Source organism: Daktulosphaira vitifoliae, unplaced genomic scaffold, assembly GCF_025091365.1.
Source record: "Daktulosphaira vitifoliae isolate Bord-2020 unplaced genomic scaffold, ASM2509136v1 Scaffold_4, whole genome shotgun sequence".
Classification (NCBI taxonomy): Eukaryota; Metazoa; Arthropoda; class Insecta; order Hemiptera; family Phylloxeridae; genus Daktulosphaira; species Daktulosphaira vitifoliae.
In genome coordinates, this window is record NW_026099575.1 from 950,184 (window position 1) to 974,238 (window position 24,055).

General features: G+C 27.2%; 2 protein-coding genes across 6 annotated transcripts; both read left to right on the forward strand.

The window, feature by feature from the left end:
- The first annotated feature begins 12,647 nt into the window (after window positions 1-12,647).
- On the forward strand, window positions 12,648-22,771 carry LOC126903777 (uncharacterized). Of its 5 annotated transcripts, none has more exons than XM_050682260.1 (10): window positions 12,648-12,825; window positions 12,894-12,945; window positions 18,016-19,944; window positions 20,287-20,500; window positions 20,605-20,763; window positions 20,937-21,220; window positions 21,343-21,397; window positions 21,710-21,909; window positions 22,039-22,204; window positions 22,461-22,770. In XM_050682260.1, the coding sequence occupies exons 3-10, from the start codon at window positions 19,924-19,926 to the stop codon at window positions 22,571-22,573; spliced, it is 1,212 nt and encodes a 403-aa protein (XP_050538217.1). In that variant the 5' UTR covers window positions 12,648-12,825; window positions 12,894-12,945; window positions 18,016-19,923; the 3' UTR covers window positions 22,574-22,770. The 5 variants fall into 5 exon arrangements, with proteins under 5 accessions (XP_050538217.1, XP_050538219.1, XP_050538220.1 ...); XM_050682262.1 differs by having other exon boundaries at window positions 18,016-20,138; window positions 22,458-22,769; XM_050682261.1 differs by having other exon boundaries at window positions 12,649-12,825; window positions 18,016-20,073; window positions 22,458-22,769.
- LOC126903841 (uncharacterized) lies at window positions 17,982-18,587 on the forward strand. The gene has a single exon (XM_050682345.1). It carries the CDS (start codon window positions 17,982-17,984, stop codon window positions 18,585-18,587), a length of 606 nt encoding a protein of 201 aa, XP_050538302.1.
- Window positions 22,772-24,055: the final 1,284 nt, after the last annotated feature.

Genomic DNA, 24,055 nt, shown 5'->3' on the forward strand with positions numbered 1-24,055 from the left:
AAACATTAGAAATTAATGATTTTAATTGTTTGTATGGAGGAAATGGAATAACTAACTGTTTAATTGATAAATTAAAATTTTTTTTCAATTTTTGAGGGTAATATCTTCAACCTAGATACGAATTGTAGTCATTTGACGTATCGTTGAAAAAAATAAATAAAAAATTTGTTACTTTTGAATAAATACACTGGACTACAAGAAACTTTCATCAGAAGCAAAAATTTACTTTTCTAAATCATCTTCTCGCGTTGTTTTCAAATCTGCAATTAGACTTTTTCTATCAGTTATACATTTTTATATTATACTAATTACATATAAAATAATAATTAAAAAAAAAAAAAAATGTTTTCAAATTATTACTGATTTGATTTTTAATATGTTAAAAATATGCAGTCAGGAAATTTTATAATTACTATTTATAGTAAATTTATCAGAGTAACTCAATATTTTTTTGCATTTTTATCGTCATAGATAACTTAAATAGAAATAATAGTAATCATTTCATAGTATCTTTTGGTGTTTAAGAAGATACTACAATTAAAATATGAACTGAATTAATTTTAATGTTTTACTTTAACTAAAATAACCAATAAATNTTTTTTTCAATTTTTGAGAGTAATATCTTCAACTAGATACGAATTGTAGTAATTTGACGTATTGTTGAAAAAAGTAGGTCAAGTTAGAGCAGAGAAAATAAATGATAGTCACAAAAAAATATCTTCTCAGCTTTGCATCGAAGAGANTTCACAAAAAAACATCTTCTCGGCTTTGCATCGAAGCGAAAACTTAAAATATAGTAAAATAATTTTAATACGAATAAGAAATTTCTTCTTGCAAGGGGCGACTAAAGTGATGGGATCCTTGATCTTTATTGAAGTTATATATAAAAGTGCCAGTATTTCCGGAATAATTTCAAAAATTAAATTGAAAATATCATAGTAACAATACGCATGATTAAAGTTTTGACCCCCCTTGTTAAAGGGGTATGATCCGATTTACAAAAAAAGCGTGTAGATGAAAGGAGTATATAAATATTTATTATAAAAAAATAATAATATTGATCCATACATTTTTCCAAAAGTTATATAAAATATAAATTAAATAATATAACATATAAAATCGAGATTTTTTTCACGGAAATCGTACGTTTTTCTTTAACTTTGATGTCCGTTTTCACCACGAAGACAAGTCCAGAGGTCAAATTTTTTTTTTTCAAATTAAAGTATATTACATAAGCTTTAATTTAAGATATATATAAAAGTGTCAGTCTTTCCGGAACATTTTCAAAAGTTAAGTTGAAAAAGTTCTACTTTCTATACGCATTTTAAAAGGTTTGCACCCCCCCTGTATAAAGGGAAATGGTCCGATTTTAAAAAAAAGTATGTCGAATGAAAGAAGTATATATAAAGTATTTATCATTAAAGAATAAAGTTGATTCATGCATTTTTTAAAAAGTTATAGCAACATAATGTTAAAAAATGTAAAATATAATATCAAGAATTTTTTCACAAAAATAGCATATTTTTGCATACGGTAGTCATTTTCACCATGAAGACAAGTCCAGAGGTCAAATTTTTTTTTTTCAAATTAAAGTATATTACATTAGCTTTAATTTAAGGTATATATAAAATTGTCAGTCTTTCCGGAACATTTTCAAAAGTTAAGTTGAAAAAGTTAATTTTTTGTAAAAAAGTTACCATTTTGAAACCCCATCCTTTGGGCTGTTAAAGGGTCAAATGTTCACAAAAATATATAAAATGATAGGTAATTATCTAAGGTATCTATAAAAAAAAAAATTATATTGATTCGGTCATTTTTAAAAAAGTTATGGCAATTTTAAGTAAAAAAAATTGAAAAAATATCGAAAATTAGCGATTTTTAAATTTGTAATTTTTTGGGGGATTTCCCCCGTTTACGGGGAACGAGGGAATTTTTTTCAATTTTTGAGGGTAATGTCTTCGACTAGATACGATTTGTGATCTTCTGACATATTGTTCATCAAAATCGGTCCAGCGAGAGCTGAGATTGAGCGTTCACAGACACAAAAAAAAATAAAAAAATAAAAAAACACATCATAGTAAAATTAATACCTTCTCAGCTTCGCATCGAAGCTAATAATTGATATATTATAGTTGATCACAATTATGACCTCACATAGCTCATATTGAGTGACTTCTATTTGTCAATCTATTGAATTCATTTTAGCACATTCCAGAATAGGTTAATTATGGATCGCATAGATGGATCACAGAAATTACCATAGGTACTAGAATGTTATATCACATATCCTAAGGTTAAGCACTGTGACGTCACTAAGATGAATTTTTTCACATAATTTTTTAAAATAAATAATTAGAATATTAGATTCAAAGATTTAGTGTATGAGGACTAAGCCCCTTTCCACAAAATAATTGTATGTATTAACATATTTTTTTTTGAAGAAGGAAATTTATATGAAATTAATATACAAATAACGTAACATACTATACAAATTGGTTTTTGCAAATTTTTAGAGGTAATATCTTCAACTAAACATGATTTCTGTTTTTTTGACGTATCGTAGAAAAAAATGTAGTCCGTGAGAGCTGAGAAGTTATAAAAGAAAATGACTGAAACAGTCATGTAATGAATCAAAATAAAAGTTTCGAGATTTTTCGAGAAACTTCTAGAATACACTTTACACATAAATATTATCAATTTTAATTACTTTTCCGACCGACAATTATTTTATTACTCTTTACAAATACATCGTTCATTTTGGAGCGATGTTTACATTAATGTCCATCTTTTTATTTACCATAAGCGTATCTGTGGCGCCGAACAGACGGCATGATTAAATAGTTAAATTTTTAAGACAAACTAGCCTCCCTTCATCACCTTACCAACTAATTTAATATAAAAAGGCTAGTAAAATTAGCACGGGCGATCTTTTCACTTTTTACACTTTTAATCTTTTTCTCTTTCGTACAGTCTCTCACTCGCATACTCTCACTTTCATTCTCACTTATTATTCCCCCATAATCTTACATTTTCATATTAAAAGTTAATAATATAAAATTCACGTTACTTTTGTTAATTTTAATTATAAGACTTATATACATTTGTTAAAACAATTAATAAAAGCCATAGAAATAAACTCAGTATGTTACCTCTCATATCAGTATTTTTTATTTATTTAAATTAACTTAAAATATCGACGTCAACAAGGAACATCACAATTCACCATCTACCTACGAGTCCATTTGGATATCAAGGTAAGTGTAGTCTTAAGACATACACTATATTCATGTAATATTAAGAAATGGGACAGAGTGGGTAAGAGATTGGATTAAGATGTTATGAATGAATCTAATACAATCCAAATAACTTATACTCCCTTTCTTACCATCATCACCACATCTTTACCATCCCTCTTTTCCTCTTTTCTATTTATTACACTCATAAAAAAACATATCACAGTTTAATTAATACCATCTTAACTGCGCATTGAAGGTTAAAATAACCCTAAATATACAGATACTGTCCCAGGAAAGTCTTTGAACTGTTCAATTATACTCTCGGACCATTAGTGGAAAGTGTCTACCGATAATGTGTATAAATGGTGTGTAGATTTTTTATTGCCCGTTTTGAGACTATTTTGTAGAATTTGTCAACTGGAAAAATGTTGAACACTCCCCTACTATAGAGACTGAGATAATCTTAGGTTGGTCATAAACTAGTAACCGACTTCATTTTGACTATAAATGGGCAGTAATCACATACTTATTTTACAGTTTACGGACTTACAAGTCACCGCCACCACTGCGATCGTTTCCATTGCTTCCGTGATGCGACGGTACTGATCATCGGAGCATAAACACCACGACAACAACAGAGGGAGAGTCAGTATCAACGGAGGAGGAACAGACAGATCTAAGGACCCCTATCTAAATGAGGAAATTGACTCCTTTTTCTTTTGCTACCGTCCTAGGACTCCCCAATTTCTCCCAAGTAGGAATAATGCCCTCCACATCCTTAATACCTTTGATTACGAAATGCGTACGACTATAGCAAAGTCCGTTACGCGCAAACTTTCTGTTAGATAGAGAGTGGTAATCTCTAGTACCACGTTTTTTCATGGCGCTCGTGTGCGACCAATTAGTCTACACGTTGTCCGGCCGTCGACGCTCTCACGGCGAGTGTCTGTCATTTTTAACACGCTTCTATTAGTTTCACGTGTATGTTGTTTGTTGTTTGTTGTTTGTTTGTTGTTTGTTTGTCGTTTGTAAGTTTGTAACTCCACGCGGCACGTGTTATTATGTCGCGTATCCCGTCGTGTATGTCCTTGAGACTATACTGTTGTAATGCATTCGCCCCACCCCGCTCACCTCTCGTAGACAACAATATTTTCTAACCCGTAGACGCGCGCGTGTCATCAATTATGTATATATATATATATAACAAATTTTTATTGTAATTGACACAGCCCCGCGTCGTTTCGTTATACACAATGCCCCACCACTCGTGCCACCTTTATCAGCCGTCGCCCTATTATGAGTATTTGACTGACCAACACCTCGTGTTATACGCCGCGGTGCAAAGTCTAGCAAGCGCCGCACGGCCGACGACGTCCCGCCGTTAATGATACCGTAGTCTTCTTCTCGTTGTCAAAGTGACAATGTCTACGATTCGATCCGCACTCGCGCGCCGTCGCTATCAACGCTGCTAACCTGTTGACGTCCGAAGATCACGCCGGACATCGCGTCGTCGACGCCAGCAAAAGTGCGGCGATATTATGCGAAGATCATTATATTCCTACCGCCACCGCTAATATTAATATATATATATATATTAATATTTATACGTATATACGTATATGTTAATATTCATTTATATATTTCTACAGCCGACGCCTCTACTGCCGTATATGCCTCGTGTATAATGTTCCCTCCGCCATGCCCGCCCACATAAACACGGCTATACCTCATGCATGATACGTTTACGTACTTAAGTCCCTTTACATGTATATACATTCTAATTACTATTAAAACTTATATATTAATACGCTTTATTCTCATTAAGAGATATGTGGTGTATTCATTCCGATTACGGGGGATGATTCCCGTATCATTTTTCGTCACTAGCCGTTTCTCAGACTCTCTCCCCGGAATCGAACCCTGTATTCCCGTTACCCGTTACAACCATGATATTGATAGTAACTATTATCATAACATAAAACTAAAAAGTAAAAAATAAATATAGTTTAAAAAAACTAAAAAACACGCTTTTAAAGCACATTGAACTAAAAAGTTCAAAATAATTTTTAAAATAAGCTTAAAACAATATTGAACGAAAAGACTAGAATTATTGTGATAAAAGCGTGGGTGCTTCGTGCCATATTTTTCGTATATTGAGCGCCCGACGCTTTTATCACAATAATTCTAGTACTTTTCGTTCAATATTGTTTTAAGCTTATTTTAAAAATTATTTTGAACTTTTTAGTTCAATGTGCTTTAAAAGCGTGTTTTTTAGTTTTTTTAAACTATATTTATTATTAACACGCTTATATTAGTTTCACGTGTATGTTGTTGTTTGTTGTTTGTCGTTTGTTTGTAAGTTTGTAACTCCACGCGGCACGTGTTATTATGTCGCGTATCCCGTCGTGTATGACCTTGAGACTATACTGTTGTAACGCATTCGCCCCACCCCGCTAACCATTCGTAGACAACAATATTTTCCAACCGTAGACGCGTGCTTATCATCAATTATATATATATATATATAACAAATTTTTATTGTAATTGACACAGCCCCGCGTCGTTTTACGCTGCGGTGCAAAGTCCAGCAAGTGCCTCATGNACGCCGCGGTGCAAAGTCCAGCAAGTGCCGCACGGCCGACGACGTCCCGCCGCTATACCGTAGTCTTCTTCCCATTGTCAAAATAACATCGTCAACAAACTGATCCGCACTAGCGCACCATCGTCATCTACGCTGCTAACCTATTGACGCCCGAGGATCACGCCGGACATCGCGTCTTCGACGCCAGCAAAAGTGCCGCGATATTATGCGAAGATCATTATATTCCTACCGCCACCGTTAATATTAATATATATATATATATATATATATATATTAATATTTATACGTATATACGTATATGTTAATATTCATTTATATATTCCTACAGCCGACGCCTCTGCTGCCGTATATGCCTCGTGTATAATGTTCCCTCCGCCATGCCCGCCCACATAAACACGGCTATACCTCATGCATGATACGTTTACGTACTTAAGTCCCTTTAAATATATATATATTCTAATTACTATTAAAACTTATATATTAATACACTTTATTCTCATTAAGAGATATGTAGTGTATTCATTCCGATTACGGAGGATGATTCTCGTATCGTTATTTTTCGTCACTACCTCCACGTTACGCGCCTGCTGCTTTCCTTGGATGTGGTAGCCGTTTCTTAGACTCCCTCTCCGGAATCGAACCCTTATTTCCCGTTACCCGTTACAACCATGATATTGATATTAACTACTATCATAACATGAAACTAAAAAGTGAAAAATAAATATAGTTTAAAAAAACTAAAAAACACGCTTTTAAAGCACATCGAACTAAAAAGTTAAAAATAATTTTTAAAATTAACTTAAAACAATAATGAACGAAAAATACTAGTATTATTGTGAAAAAAAGCGTGGGTACTTTATGCCATATTTTTTGTATATTGAGCGCCCGACGCTTTTTTTCACAATAATACTAGTATTTTTCGTTCATTATTGTTTTAAGTTAATTTAAAAAATTATTTTTAACTTTTTAGTTCGATGTGCTTTAAAAGCGTGTTTTTTAGTTTTTTTAAACTATATTTTAACACGCTTATATTAATTTCACATGTATGTTTGTTGTAAGTTTGTAACTCCAAGCGGCACGTGTTATTATGTCGCGTATCCCGTCGTGTATGACCTTGAGACTAGACTGTCGTAACGCATTTACCCCACCCCGCTCACCACTTGCCGCTAACACAATTTTCCTATATAATTTTATTTTTGGTTTTCGTACCCGTATACGCGTGTGTGACATTAATTATATATATATATATTTTAATTACTATTAAAACTTATATATTAATACGCTTTATTCTCATTAAGAGATATATAGTGTATTTATTCCGATTACGGGGAATGATTACCGTATTGTCATTTTTCGTCACTACCTCCACGTTGCGCGCTTGCTGCTTTCCTTGGATGTGGTAGCCGTTCCTCAGACTCCCACTCCGGAATCGAACCCTGATTCCCTTTTACCTGTTACAACAATGATATTGATAGTAACTACTATCATAACATCGAACTAAAAAGTTAAAAACAATTTTTATCGGGCGATCAATATACGAAAAATATGGCACAAAGCACCCACGCTTTTATCACAATAATACTAGTACTTTTCGTACATAATTGTTTTAAACTTATTATAAAAATTATTTTTAACTTTTTAGTTCGATGTGCTTTAAAAGCGTGTTTTTTAGTTTTTTTTAACTATATTTTTATTATAATATTTTTACCGCTCGTCTTTACACTTTAGTATATTCTTTACTTACGATTTATCTTAAAACACCCAACGCAACATCAACACGCAATTTTTAAAATGGAGACTGTGCACACAAACCCACCAAACAAACAACGTAACTATTTGCGATTCTCACTGCCATAAGCAGTCTAAATAAATTTATTTATGAATCACATTACGACCGCGTTACGCGGTTTTCCACCCGGCCATCATATTATTATTTGCACGGTCTCGCGACGCTTTGTGATGTACGAAGCTCCGCCACCACGTCACCTTTGTTTGCCGTGACCCTACTACGTGTACACGGTAGTTTGACTAACCAACATCGCAAACGGTTGGCCACTGTACAAAGTCCAGTTAAAACACCGCATGGCATATAATGACCCGCACGCGCATTACGTTGAAGACATCAAGTTACACCTTACTAGACATACCGCTCGCTTTAACATCGTTCCGTTAGAACGCTTTATGAGGCCATCACCGCTTATACTGTTACGTCGATGGCGGATATCTAATTTTGTACATTTTATTATTTGATTGAGCTGCATCAATGTATTAATTATATCGTTTATGATATAATAGACCGCTCCGTGTCATTTGATTGCTTTATAAAATTGTGTGGCCTACCTAGTTTATTTTCACACTTGATCGTATTTATATAATTTTTTAGCATATAGAATCTTTATTCAAATTTGTGTGTTAATGTTTCCTGTTATTGTTAATTTTATAAGTAATAAAAAGTTTTCAATTGTAACTTGCATAAAATTAGAATTCAATAGATGAAGTATATAAAGGAACACAAAAGCAGACTACTTTAGTAAATGTTTTAAGAAAGCAATATCAATTTTTTATTCTTTTACCATTAAAACAAAAATAAATATTCTAATATTAGTAAAATAAAAACATGTACCAAATTGATGGATTTCATTACTTGATATAACTCCTTATTAGATACCAAATCAACTTATAAGATCGAAATTGATAAAAAAAGAACTACCAACTTTTAATTTCAATGCAAAGCTGAGAAGGTATAACTCTATTTTATAGTATAATTTTCGTAAATAAATAAAAATGTTGAATCACTACAATTTAATGAACACAAATTCTCTTTTTGAAAAAAGGAGTCAATTTAAAAAATGCGTGAAAAAGACTCTTGTGTAAATTGACAAAACCTATAACAATGTTGCATTCATAAATATTAAAATTTATTTATTTTTTTAATAGTACATGGNTAAAATTTATTTATTTATTTAATAGTACATAGATCAGGTAGCACAATTGGTAAGATATTTAATTATACATACTTTTATTTTTAGTATTAAATAATATTATTTTTTTATCAAAAAGGGTTAAGAACATGAACGGTTCAAAATGTTATTCGTCCGAAATGAGCGGCTAGGGCAATCGTGGGCCCCCGTAATCCGGCCACTGGCACAGGGGACACTGCTGAACGCTGTATATGTTTTGATGTGGCTAGTCGGAGACATAGTAGTGATCTTTGTGGCTTGATTTAATTATTCAAACATTTTTTAACTTCGATGCGAAACTGAGAAGGTATTATTTTTACTATGAAGTGTTTCTTTTTTTTTTGTCTGTTTGCACTTTTTCTCAGCTCTCACTGGACCGATTTCTTTCAAGGATACGTCAAAAGATCACAGAACGTATCTTATTTAAAACATAACCCTCAAAAATTAAAAAAATTTTCCTCGTTCCCATAAATGGAGAAATCTCCAAAAAATTACAAATTTAAAAATCGCTAATTTTCGAATTTTTTTACGTATAACTGCCATAATTTTTTCAAAAATGACCAAATTAATATTATTTTTTATAGTTGTACAAACCTTTTATTTAGTATATTTTTTTTATAAATCTGCCAACACGGGTGATTAAAAATGACAACTCTTTCACAAAAAATTTTTGAAAGTGTTCCGGAAAGTCTGACACTTTTATAAATATATCTTAAATCAAAGCTAATGTAATATACTTTATCACGAAAAAAAAAAAAATTCGAACTGTGAGATATCATTATACTTGTTACAAATATGCCACGTTATTACTGAGCCGCAACCCCCCTGTGATGGGTTTTTTATAGTTTAAAACACAAAAACGTACTGACAAATTATTCTTTAAGTATTTTTTTTTATTTTATAGAAATATACAATCTGTACAATGAGCACAATAAGTAATTGACTGCCTAGAAATTCTGAAAGTATAAATAAAAAATTTATTATGCAATTATTAAATTATTATTCTCTTGTATAGAATAGGTTAATGGATTTAGAAAATAATGTGGATATTTATTAGTAGAAAAAACAACTCTTTGCGTTTTCCTTTCAATGTGTTTTTGTTTTCTCCACATTTTAAGTTATTAAGGTTGGTTTTCTAATTTTTAGCATTTTCCAGAAATCATATTTGTATCAGTTAAATAATTAATTGTAATTATAATATAATATGTTTACATAATTGGAACTATACATTACTATGTTAATTAAGTTACATTTTTTATTGTAATTTTATATTTATGATTAAAACTGCACATTGATGAAATTAAAAACAAATAAAGCCCTGTGCATATAATCGAAACGTTTTTTTCAAAATCCTAGAATTACACTGTTAAAATTGAAATGATACAAAAAATGTACAAAATGTGAAAGAGAGTTATAACGAAAATTACTTAGCTTAACTTGTGACATTTATATTGTGAAATCTCATTTCACTGAAAATTATTAACATTTATTATGACTGATATCACAACAATGTTTTGAATCATTTATTCCTTTCTCTTGGTAATTGCTCGTAAATAAACATACTTTGATATAAATTCATAATGATACGAATTTACATAATTTATTTATATTGATTTAAAATGCTAAATCAAATCGTATAGTAAAACGTTTTGACCCGTAAAGCAAATTACGGATGGTTAGTATGTTAAAAATACTGACGAATTCAGGTGTTTTGTATAGGCAACTTAACTATCTATCTAATTTGAAAGTGGCGCAATAACGCACAATACGCACCGTGTCGATTAATCAAGTGAAATTCGAAAACCGGTACCAGGGATTCAGGAAAAGAGTGATGATGGTTGGGTTGGTTTGATATCCAAGACCGGCGAATTGGAAAAAGAGTACTAGGAATTCAGAAGGTGTGTGTATGATTTTTATGATGACCTTTCGTCATTTACATGACGCAATATAGCCCCGCTATCTTCCGCTATTGATATCAAGCTGTCTAACTAACAATAGTGATCTAACGTGATGATGTCTGTACAGCATCACAGCATTTAAAACTGCTTGATGTAAACATCGGGGTGGCGCGCTATTCCATTAATTTGACGTTGGCCATGATCCTGTATGTCAAAGCTGGTTTCATGCTAAAATTTAGTATGAAACCACCAACTTTATATTTTATATAAGCATTTACCTTAGTGCGTCAAACATAAAATCTTAACATACAATTAAGTTATATAGCAACTGAATACGATTAAGGTTTTGTTGAACATTTAGAATCATAAAAAGTCCGATTAAAAAAAATAAAAATGTTGAATTCCATTTATTTTATTAAATGAAATGCGTGTTTTATTTATCTATTAGTTTTGTTCTTGTGAGTTTAATTCATTTTTTTAATCAGTAACCTGATAAAAATGGTGCATTGCCGAAAATAGTAGTTACTATTTGTGTACATTTATACTTAAAGTTAAGTTTAGTTTTATACCTTTTTATTATTAATAAGTAATCACAACATGAAAATTATATATTCTATTTGTACGAATTTAGTTTTTATATCATTTTCTGAATAAGTTTCGAATTGAAATAATCTATTTACTTTTTATAAAATATTTTTAATCATTTTATAAAAGCATATTTTCTTACCAATTTTTTATCATAAACATTGTTGCTAAACTCCTAAGTTTATTTTATAATTTGTTTAAATTTAAAGTAATATAGTAATGTTTTCGAATTTGTTTTGGATGTGTTTAAAATATATTAAAGAAAAAATGACGCATTTCGAAATTAATTTTAAAGAAACACCACATGTGTTTGTTTTAAATTTTATTTATGTTTTTCTTGAGAAAATAAAACATAATTATGTTTTGCGACGTAAAATTTTAACTTGAACGTGAAAAAATAATGTGAATTAAAAATATTTGAAATTATAAGTTTTTAAATTTTATTCAAACTAAAAAAAGACTAGGGTGAAAATTATAAATAAAAATTGAAATGGAGAAAGTTGTTTTTTATCATTATTTATACATGAAAATCAATGTATAAAATGAATTACTTCATTAAAACGTTAATCTTGATCCTTACCTACGGCAAGATGATAAATTTGTTTTTTTTTTAATTAAATAATAAATATTAAAATAATGAATTAATGAGATTTTCCCTAATAAATTAAATAATTTAATTACCAAATTTCAAGTTTTTATGATAAATACATGCTTTAAGAGATTTAATGAAAGCTTAATGGTGTCAATTCTTTTTCAAATGAGTTGATGAAAATATTTTAATTACCTACTTTTTATAGTTATTATTTTATGATGTTACAAACAAATTTTTTTACTTAACATTGAATAAGAACTTTATGTCTTATTACAATTAATTATACTTAATTAATTAAAATTAATCATTGCAATAAATTATCTATTATTCGGTCATGTAAATTGTGGCCTGAAAAAATTAGTTCCCTCGAGCTGAAAGTGGATATATTCCATATATCCACGTATACCCTTCACTATACCACTGCTTCTATGTTTTAAGGTACCACAAATAAAATGAGAATAATTTTCTGTTTCTGTATATATTCCACTAATTATTTTAAGAGTAAGTTTTTTTTGAAGTTAAATGCCAATTTGAACTCCACCTGAACTATTAGTTAAATTGTAATTTAATTAATATAGTACTATATTAATTAAGATAAAATTTATAGAAAAAATATAAAATAAAATATTGTTAAAAAATTTGAACAGTATAAAATATAAGTATAACATTGTATTTTTAATTTGTCTTTTTTTGTTAAATCAATTGTTAAATCAAAATATTTGTTTCTGGCAATGTAAATTGTACTATTATTTTCAACTTGTGTATGATTAATCTGACTACTAATAATAAATTTTTTTAGGTATACTCTAATATTTCATTAAAACGCTCTTTTAAAATTTAAAAATATTAAAAATTAAATGAATTATGTCAGTGCTATATATATATATACTCCAATATAAGCAAGAATTTGTCATTAGTCATTCAGAATTTAATATTTCGAATAAAAATGGAGGTGAGTATTACATTTTACCTGGAGTGTAACAATTTGAAATCTAAAATATTATTTTATTATTATTATAGAAATGGCAAATATCTCTTTTATGCATAATATCGTGCTTGATATTTAACGAAGGTAAATTCTATTTTACATTATTTAAGTCTATTAAGTTAACTATTCAGTTTAGTTTATGTACTTTTTTTTTAAAGTGATGCACATTCAAGTGGTTTTATATTAGCAATGCAGTTACCTTTCTTATACAAAGTTAACAATTAAGGATAACACATTTAGCTTTTTGGAAACTATTGAAAATTTTTAATTTTTGCAAAGGAAAAAATTGATTGCTGCATAAAAATCAATAATGCATAGCTAAATATGAAATCATTTGTTCCAATTAAAGTTAAAAAATAAAACTTAAATTTTTTAATGAGAATATTGTTATTTATTATCATTATCATTTTTAAAATATTTTTCTAATTGTTATTTTTTCTTAAAACTACCATTACATGTAGAAAATTAATGTATAAAACAAATTTTAGCTTCGATGCGAAGCTGAGAAGGTATTATTTTACCATGATGTGTTTATTTATTTATTTTTTTGTGTCTGTCACTACTTTTTCTCAGCTCTCACTGGACCGATTTCTTTTAACAATACGTCAAAAGATCACAAATTGTATCTAGTTGAAGACATTACCCTTAAAAATTTAAACATTTTCCCTCGTTCCCCGCAAATGGGGGAAATATACAAAAAAATTACAAATTTAAAAAACGATAATTTTTGAAATTTTTTCACTTTTTTTTCTTAAAACTTCTATAACTTTTTGAAAAATCAACAAATCAACATAATTTTTTTTATACTAAATTTTTAGGTAATTTCCTTTCGTTTGATATCATTTTTTTGAAAATCTAACACTTAACCTGCTCATGGGGAGGGATTAAAAATAGCAACTTTTTTACAAAAACTAACTTTTTCAACTTTATTTTTGAAAATGTTCCGGAAATACTGCGTTCTTTAAACATATATCAAATTAAAGCTCATTTTATGTACTAAAAAATGAAAAAAAAAAATTTGTCCCGACGACCTATCTTCTATGCGCAAATGGCTACTGTATTCAAAAATATGCTATTTTTTATTAGAATTCTGGGTTTTATATTTTATTTTATTTTAAATTATCTTATTAGGGGAATACATTGACTTTCATGAATATTATATAATTTCATTGACATAGAATAAGTTCATAAGACATATGAAATTAAACTTATTAAAATTTTTTTACTTTTTTAAAGTCGAAAAAGTAATTTTTAAATTTGAGTTTGCTTAAATAGCTAATTTTATCATGCAACAATAAGCAATGAACAGTTGCCGAATGAGTAACATCTTGATCTTTCACGCCTATGGTACGAGGATNGGGTAACACCTTGATCTTTAACGCCTAGGGTACGAGGTTCAAATCCGTTTGTGGCTTCTAAAATTTTGCATTTTTTTTTTGAGTTACAATAGAATTTTCAAATCATTTGATATTTATCTCATTTAGATTCAATAATTTCAATAAATATAAAGGATCTTATCACTATAGTCTCCCCTCGTGAGAAGAAATTTATATTCATGTTAATATTATTTTACTATGTGGTTCTTTTTGTGGCTACGATTTATTTTGCCAACCCTCACTAGACCTACTTTTTTCAACGATACGTCAAATGATTCATTTAAGTTTATGATATTTAAGTTAATGATTAGTTTAAGTTATTACTCTTAAAAATCAAAAAAATATTCCTTATTCAAAAAAAAAGTAGCTAAACCAGCTCTTTCCATACAAACAATTAAAATCATTAATTTCTAATATTCTTAAAGTATTTACTGTCGAATTAGATTTGATATGATAAAAGTATTCAAAAGATACAAAAGTAAATAATTTTACTTTGTAATTTATTAATTTTTTAACTCTATTTGTGTGTGCTATACTAGTCTATAATATTCCGAATTTGTTTGTAACATTTTCTACATAAATTATAAAAAAAAAATGATTTTTAGTTTCACCTGAATTTAACGATAGATTTTTACAATTATAATTAAATTTTATAATACGCTCAATTGAGTAAATCATTTTAACAACTTTTTTATTGTGGGTTTTTTTGGTCATATAATCGTTAAAGTTAATTTAATTCTGAATATTTCCATTGTACAATCTTTTTAAACGCCAAAAGTTAATTAGAAATGATTTCTATGATTTTTATTTAAGTGATCTATTACGATAAAAATGCAAAAAAATCGAAATTTTCTGAAAAATGTACTGTAAATAGTAATTATAAAATTTCCTAATTGCATATTAATCTTAACAATTNACAAATTCATTTTTTAGCTTCGATGCGAAGCTGAGAAGGTATTTTTCATTAAAACTTTCACTTTAAAAGACAATAAAAAGTAGGTTCAAAATGATTACCTTTAACATATTAAAAATCAAAATCAGTATTAATTTAATACAATTAATTTTGTTCTTAATTGTTTTTTTTTATATGTAAATACTTATTTTTTAATAATAAGTAATAATATTAAAACTTAGAAGTAATAGAAAAAGTTTAATTGCACATTTGAAAACATCACGAAAAGTTTATTTAGAAAAGTATATTTTTTTTCTGATGAAAGTTCCTTTTGTTTAGTGTATTTATTCATAAGTAACAAAATTTTTTTATTAAAAAGTATTGCATAAATTCCTTTAAATTTGTATACGCATTAAAAGTATATGAATATACAACTCCTTTTTATTTTTATATTATCTCCGTAAAAATTACAATATTATATTATTGAATACCACTTTCATACTCAATTTAATTACTGTAATTATTATGTATTCATATATTATAGTTATAAATCGGGGTAAAATTAAGGGAATAAGTGTTATTGTTGTTTTTGAAATAATCTACCAATTTCATTTTTTTCTATTTAATAATATTTATTTCAAACTTGCAAGTTGAGTTAAAAGTTATGGTAATAAATTCATTTTTTTTTTATTAAAACTTTCACTTTAAAGAACAAAAAGAAGTAGGTTCAAAATGATTACTTTTAACATATTAAAAGTCGATAATAATTTGAAAATAATTAATTATAAAAATTATATAATATATAATCAAAATAATTACTAACCTGGATATAATTAAGGAAATAGGAGTTGATGTTGGGTTGGGTTAGTTACATTTTTATCTTTATAATGCTATAACTTATTGAAAAGTGTTTCAATCAATACGACTTTTTAATGAGAAATAATATTTTTTAATAATCCCTTTTTCATTCGACATACTTTATCTAATCAGGGGATTAATAAGGAACTAGCAGATCATGTAGCTTTTGTAATTATCCACCAATTTCTTAGAATTAAACACTATCTACTGATTTGCATCGAAGCGTTTCTTATGATAGTGATTTTAATCACTGTCAGATTAAATCTATACTGGACCCAACTATGCAACGTCCTCACTATGCCGCGACCCCACTGTGCTGGGTTCTTTTTTATAAATATGTAAGATATTACCCTATCATTTGGTACATTAAATTTAGTGTAAGCTGCATTGCTAATTAAAAATAAACTCAGTACAGTGAGGTGACGGCACAATGGGTCGCAGCATAGTTGGATCCAGTATCACTGTCAGATATCTGACAGTGATTAAAATTACTATCATAAAAAACGCTTCGACGCAAATCTGTTGATAGTGTTTAATTTTAAAAAAAATTTGTCAAAAAAGTAGATCAAGTTAGAGCTGAGAAAATAAATGATAACTACAAAAAAAAAACCACATAGTAAAGTAATATTAATATGATTTTCTTCTCACGAGAGGAGACTACAGTAATGGGATCCTTGATATTTATTGAAGTTATTGAATCTAAATGAGATAAAAATCAAATGAGTTAAACATTTTTTCTAACTCAAAAATTTTTTCTCGACTTCAAAAAACAAAAAAATTTAAATATGTATAATTTTTTATACTGTCAATTAGATTGATATAATATTTATGAAAATCAGTGTAATACCCTTATAATAAAATAAAATACAAAACCAAGAATTTTAACACAAAAATAGCATATTTTTGAATACAGTAGCTATTTTCACCATGAAGACAAAATGAAGTCCAAAAATTTTTTTTTAATATTAAAGTATATTACATTAGCTTTAGTTTAATATATATATAAAAGTGTCAGTATTTCCGGAACACATTCAAAAGTTATGTTGAAAAAGTTTTGAATCCTCTTCTGTGGGCAGGTAAATGGTTAAATTTATAAAAAGAATACATCAAATAGTAGGTAAAGATATTATGCATTTATAAAAAAAATTATATTGATTTGTTCATTTTTGAAAAAGTTATAGCAGTTTTAAGTAAAAAAAAATTTTAAAAATTTCGAAAATTAGCGATTTTGTAATATTTTTGAAGATTTCCCCCATTTACGGGGAACGAGGGAAATTTTATCAATTTTTAGTCTAATGTCTTCGACTAGATATACGATTTATGTTCTTTTGATAAGTCGTTGAAAGAAATCGGTTCGGTGAGAGCTGAGAAAAAGTGGTAACAGACACAAAAAAAACGTATCATAATAAAATTAATACCTTCTTAGCTTCGCATCGAGATTAATAAGTAGTTAGGGTACCAATGCTCCCTAAATTTTTATTCAAAAATACTTATTTTGTTTTTAAACTTCGTTTACATGAATGTATAAATAAATTGTTAGAGTAGTTTGAAGTCTTTAATTTCGGCTATAAAATTGATTATAATTCGGAAGAAAAAGTATTAAAACATATTGTTGGGTTGGGTTGGGTTTGGTTGGGTTTATATGACTATTAAATATATGTATTTAATATGCACTAATAGTATAAATAATAATTATATTATAATAATATCATATTTTGAGTATTTTTTTATTTTTATTCACAAGGCTTCAATCTTTTTTTATTAGTCAAAATATATAATATTATAAAGTTTTTTTTTAATAGCAATATATCCAATTACTATATTTATAATAAGGCGAAAAATGGTAGCATGACAAAAACTAATGATAAAAAAATCACTTGAGTTTTACATTAAGTCTCAATTTTAATTTTTTTATAATCTAAAGAATAAAAATAATAATCCTAATGTCTTACCTTTAATTAAACATTTTTTTAAGTTATCTAGATAGAATTTAAATGCAGCAAAAATTTATTAATCATTTTCATTTAGCAATTCAACCGAAAAGTTCAAAAGACAAACAATCATGCCAAATAGAAGTAGAAACAGCGAGTAAATGTGCAGACAATGAAAACTTGAAATTTTTAAAAAATGATTTTGATAAGGGATATAAATGGGATAAAAATACAATAGCTACTGCTGCTGCTAATGGATATTTAGAAAGCCTAAAATATTTACGTGAAAATGATTGTCCATGGGATAACATCACAACATTATCAGCTGCAGATAATGGTCATTTAGAATGTTTAATATATGCTTATGAAAATGGCTGTACATGGAATGAATTAGATATTGCGAAAAGTGCCATTAAAAATGGTAATCTAGAAATATTAAAATATGTTCATAAAAAAGGATATGAATTCAATGAACTCACAACTAATATGGCTGCGATAAGTAATCTAGAAATTTTAAAATATGTCCTTGAAAATGGATACCCCTGCAATAGGAGCACAACTTATAATGCTGCCTTAATTGGTAATCTAGAAAATTTAACATATTTATATGAAAAAAATGTCCGTGGGATGAACGTACAACAAAAGCAGCTGCATCTAGTGGTAATTTAGAATGCTTAAAATATGCATATGAAAATAAGTGTCCGTGGGATGAAAGCACAATTGCGGCTATCAAAATAAGTAATTTAAACATTTATAAGTATTCTGTCAAGAATAGACTGTTTATGGATTCATCTCTAGATTTAGAGGATGAGTTATTATAAACGATATGATAATTTAAATAACCTTTAAACCAATTTATATTGTATATTAATTTTTTTAAATAATTTCTGTTATAATGATGTATAGTGACATATATATTGTCTTATAAGAACTATACAGATAACAAAACATTCTATATTTTTTCAAATTATTTTAAAAAATAAAAAATTAAGATAAATATAAAAAAAAATTTAGTTAGCCATTTTGTTAAGTAGATTTTTACAAAAAATTGGATAAAAAAATATCTAATAAATAGTAAATTATCCGTAGCATTTTAAAGTTTATGAAATTTTGAATGTGTAAACAAAAATAAGGTTACTTAAATGTAGTATGCCAAACCAATTTTTTCTTTTAATATATAAAATTTTGCCTATTAAGAAAATTGTTATTTATTTTTAACACAGTTGTGCTTATCCATAATGGAGAAGTTCTGTTTAATTTTTGTTTGATGGAAGAGAGAAACATATTATTATTTTGTCACTCTTGTCTTTTGCCCCCTCTAATGTTAAAAATCGATTGTGGATCCGTCCTATACAGCGTGATTTTTTTATCATAACCCACTCAATTACTTGCAGAATAATAATAGTTTAAACATTTTTTTTTTTTTATTATCTTTAGTTACACATCCCACTGTACAATAAATGTTTCAGTACGTCGGGGGAACATTTTTTTAGTGTTTCATACGTAACATCACTTTGAAACATCAATAAGCTGTTATATGGTTGTTTTTTTAAGTTAATACAAATTAAGTACAAAGGAAATATCCATGTGATATCATTTTGACTTAGTACAAATTTGGTACGAATGTAACATACATACTACGTTCCTCCGAAATATTACACTATGTATTAATAGCATTCTATTATCATAATTATGATAAACGATTGCTTGGAAATTTAATTTTAGAAATATATATTAAAAAACAAAATATTTTGTCATACGACACTGTAATTGCCTATCAATACCTGGAAAATCCAAAAACCCATGTGACGTATGTCTTTATCTTTTATTTTAAGGGATCGGCCACAAACGACCAACAACTCTGTAGTAGACACGATGTTATGTTATGGACAATCTTACAATTGTTTATGTTAGACAGTATACTTGTTTAATTATTATTAAGTGTTTTTAATTATTATTAAGTGTGTTTAATTATAATTATTATTTTTTCTTATATTTTTTAATAATGGCTGAACAAACAAAAAAGGTAAGTTATACAATCTACTTATTTACACTTGTTATAATACTGCATCCACACTTAATAACATTGTTATATAAGTACATTCAGTGGTGTAAAATTTCAAGGATTGCAACTTATTAATCAATTTAAAAAGTGGTCAGTATTTTTTAAATAACTCTTACAAATACCAACTTTAAATTTTATGATGTGACATAAATGAAGTATTAAAAATTTATTTAATACAATTTATAAACGTATTTAAAGAAACATTTAATGTTTTTTTAAATTTATTTTGTCAATAATATTAACAATTGGTGTCTGATGTACACTTAAGATATTAAATTAACGAATTATAAAATATTTATATAGGTTTCCCTTAAATGGCTTATTGTGCTGTTCCCTGAGCACAATGAATATAGTGTTGTACCAACGAATTGGGTCACAAAAAATGAATTAACTCAAGTAAATTATTGCTACTGGCCTCCAGGCACTGTTAACAGTGATGTTATACAAAAAGCAGATGAGCCGGGGTTAACCTGGAAAATGTATAGAGTAAAAATTTATGGTGGAAATAAAACTTTTGGTAAGAATTAATACATATTTATATAATGTCTAGTGATTATTTTTAGCTCATCTATATACCAACTATTTTTTTTTAAATATAACTAATATATAACTATTTTACAGATAATTTTAATAAAGCATGGCATCAACAAGTTATTATTGAAGATTCATCTAATGAAACAGGCAATGAAGAAAATATGATTCTAAGACATAAACAAAAAGGAAAGCTTATGTCACAAAATGTATTGTTTAATGTAACTGATGAAAGTGACAATGACAATGGTAATTTTTTAAATTAACATAACTTTAACAATACTGTCAAACCAAAAATATAATGTGTATTGTATTTTTTAAGTACATATTTTATGAATAATTTTATTATATTGCTATAAACCATATAATTATTAGTATTGTATAATAATATAATTTTTAATTCAATTAATTAATTTGTTTAGATAACAGTTATAATATAATGGCTCAGTCATCATCTGCCACATTGAATATTGTCAAACCTTTGTTTGTAAAATCAAATAGTAATGCTCTAATAGTTTCAAGTTTAGAAACTGATAATAGAATGTCTTATTTACTTAACCAATCAACATCTTCAGCCACTGATACATCAGTTGAACCTATAGCATCTTGTAGTTCATTAACTGAAAAAGACAACTATCAACAACTCTCTGAGTTAATGCCTCCAGAACCCAAACATATTTGTTCTACAACGGACTTCTCATTACAGGTATATTAAATGGAAAAAATTAATTACTGTAAGGTAAAAATTTAAAGTTTTATGTGTCAATCTAAAAAAAGAATAATTTTAGAATTTTGATTATACTTTTATATTCATATTTTAATTAACAGTCATCAAATACAATGAACACTTTAAATCAGTCTGTTCTCCAACAAAAAAACTACGGTAATATTTATTTAATATTACATATTATATATATATATATATATATAGAATATAATAGGTATGCAATTATTTTCTTTAAATAAATCCATAGAAATTAGTTAAATTTTTCTATTGATTTACATACAGTTTATGGAGAGGGCTTACCTATCTAGTGGTGCTTTTATAAAAATACAATTTGCTTAGGCATGAATACATTGGGGTTATTAAAAAATAATGCTTAGAATTATTTGTGATTGTAAAAATAGCAAACCACCTTGTTTGTAAAATACATTTTTCATTTTAGCTTAAATTTTTTTGTGTATACTTCTACAGATCCAACAATGAACATGATGTTAAATAGAATATTATTAAAAGTAGAAAACATTGAAAAAATTTTGTCTAAACATAAAAATGAAAATAAAAATGCTCTGTTAGACAATTCATTTTTATCAAAATTCCCCATTGATAATGTTGAAGGATTTTTATTGATTGAAACTTGCATTAGTAATGAAATTGATTTTGTTTCAAAATTGGTAATTAGAACTTTGGTTAAATATGAGTAAAGAAGATTTAATGACTAAATCTAGTCAACATTTTCACAAAAATATAATAAATATTTCATAGTTTTATCAAATTAAATCAAATTTGAGTTTTTGCTGTAGGAATATTTTATTAGATCAATTGGAGGAAGGGATGGCAAAGAACATATAAGAAGGTCTTTGACCAAACTTTTTACTAATTCATATGCTGGTAAATGTACGTGGACTGGTCGTGGAAAAAATATAATTACCAAAGTAGGAGATTCTGAATTAATCAGAATATTTACAAGTAATTTTACAATTTATTATACAGTGAGGAATAGATCTAACTGACAAATCTTATAACTTCAATTAACTATAATTTTGTTTTTTAATAATTATTTGATATGATTTTAACATAGTTTATGAATGCATAAATTATTTAAAAAAATATATATAGCTAAAACATTAACTATGTCAAAAGTTATAAGAGTTGTCAGTTAGATTTGTTCCACTGTGTATAGTCTTGCGAATGTTTATTTTGTTTTACTTCTTTCTTGTAGAAGTTATTAAAGATAATGCCAAAAAGCCCATGACAAACTCTGATGTAGAAATAGAAATTGCCGAATGGCTTAGGCGTGCTAACACACGAGTACAAAGGGACAAATTAAACGAGTGACAATATAATTTTTTATATGTGTTTATGTTTTTTTTTTATATACATTTATAATTACAGTTTTAAAATAATATTTATAAAAAGTTTTTATTTATATTTAAGAAAGTACCATTTTTATTTCAGAAGTAACTAATAGAGTTATTGAAAAACAAAAACATTTAATATCCAGTAGTATAATTCTTGATCCTATTGTCACTTTTAAAGAGATTATTTACACATCTACTCCTTTCTTTAGTTTAGATGANAACACATCTACTCCTTACTTTAGTTTAGATGATAAATTATATGAAAAAATAATTTTAAAAGATCTAAAAGTAATTATTAATACATGCAATGAACGTGATAAATATATAATATTAAAAAATATTGACATTGTTATGGTTAACCACATTGTTAAACCAAAAAATGAATCATCTTTTATATTAATTGTTCAAAAATTTTTAAATCCATCTCCAATTTTTACTGAGCCTATTGTATCTTCCATATTTGGCTTATATACTATAAATACTAATAATTTATCTAATAATTTGTCAATTCATATTTCTGATATAAAATACAAATGTTTTTTTATTCGTATATCTAATGAACAAGCAGTTATATCAACTTTAAATCATTCACTTTCAGAAATACCTTATTAAATTAACATATTAACACAAGCTTTGGTATAAATTATTAATTATTCAAAATGCATTCATTTTTGTATAAATTTTTTTTAAAGTTTATTATATATTTATTATTACTAATTAAGTAGGTATATAATTTTTATATTTTATAAGTATGTTTACTATTTATTAGATTTAATAGTCTACTATAATGTTTCATATAATTTCAATATATTGTGATACTATTTTAATAATTTGTATAATATTGACATACATACATGGTTTAATATAGTTATATTTATTTTCGACGTTTATTGCTGATATATTTTATTTTGTTTTTAATTTACATTATTTTTATAGTTCTTTAACTTGTTCAATTATATAATATGTTTCAAGTGATGTTGTTTTTGTGTGGTGGTTATATATTTAGTCTTAGTTATTATTTATATATTAATAACACCTATTGTTTCAATAAACATAATTAATACAAATTAAGGGTGTATTTAATGTACTAAAAAAGATAAAAAAGTTCTAACTACTAAAGCCTGAATAAAATATCCCATTAATGTTATATTTTTGTTTTTTAATATACATCACAGTTATAACATTTTATTAAAAGATTTAAGAATTGTTTACTGTATGTACATCTAGCATATTACGACGACATAATCTTTAAATGTTTCGGTAATATCCCAATCAAACATACACACAATGTTTCTAGGTTATGTGTATACAATGTTTGAAGGAAACATACTAGTAATGCTTATAAATAACAAACCTTAAATATTTTATAAGTGTTGAAAAAAAACGGTTATTAACAAGCTCAGGGACATCGCCTTTATATCATAGTAATAATGTATGGGATGTTACACGTTCCCATGAA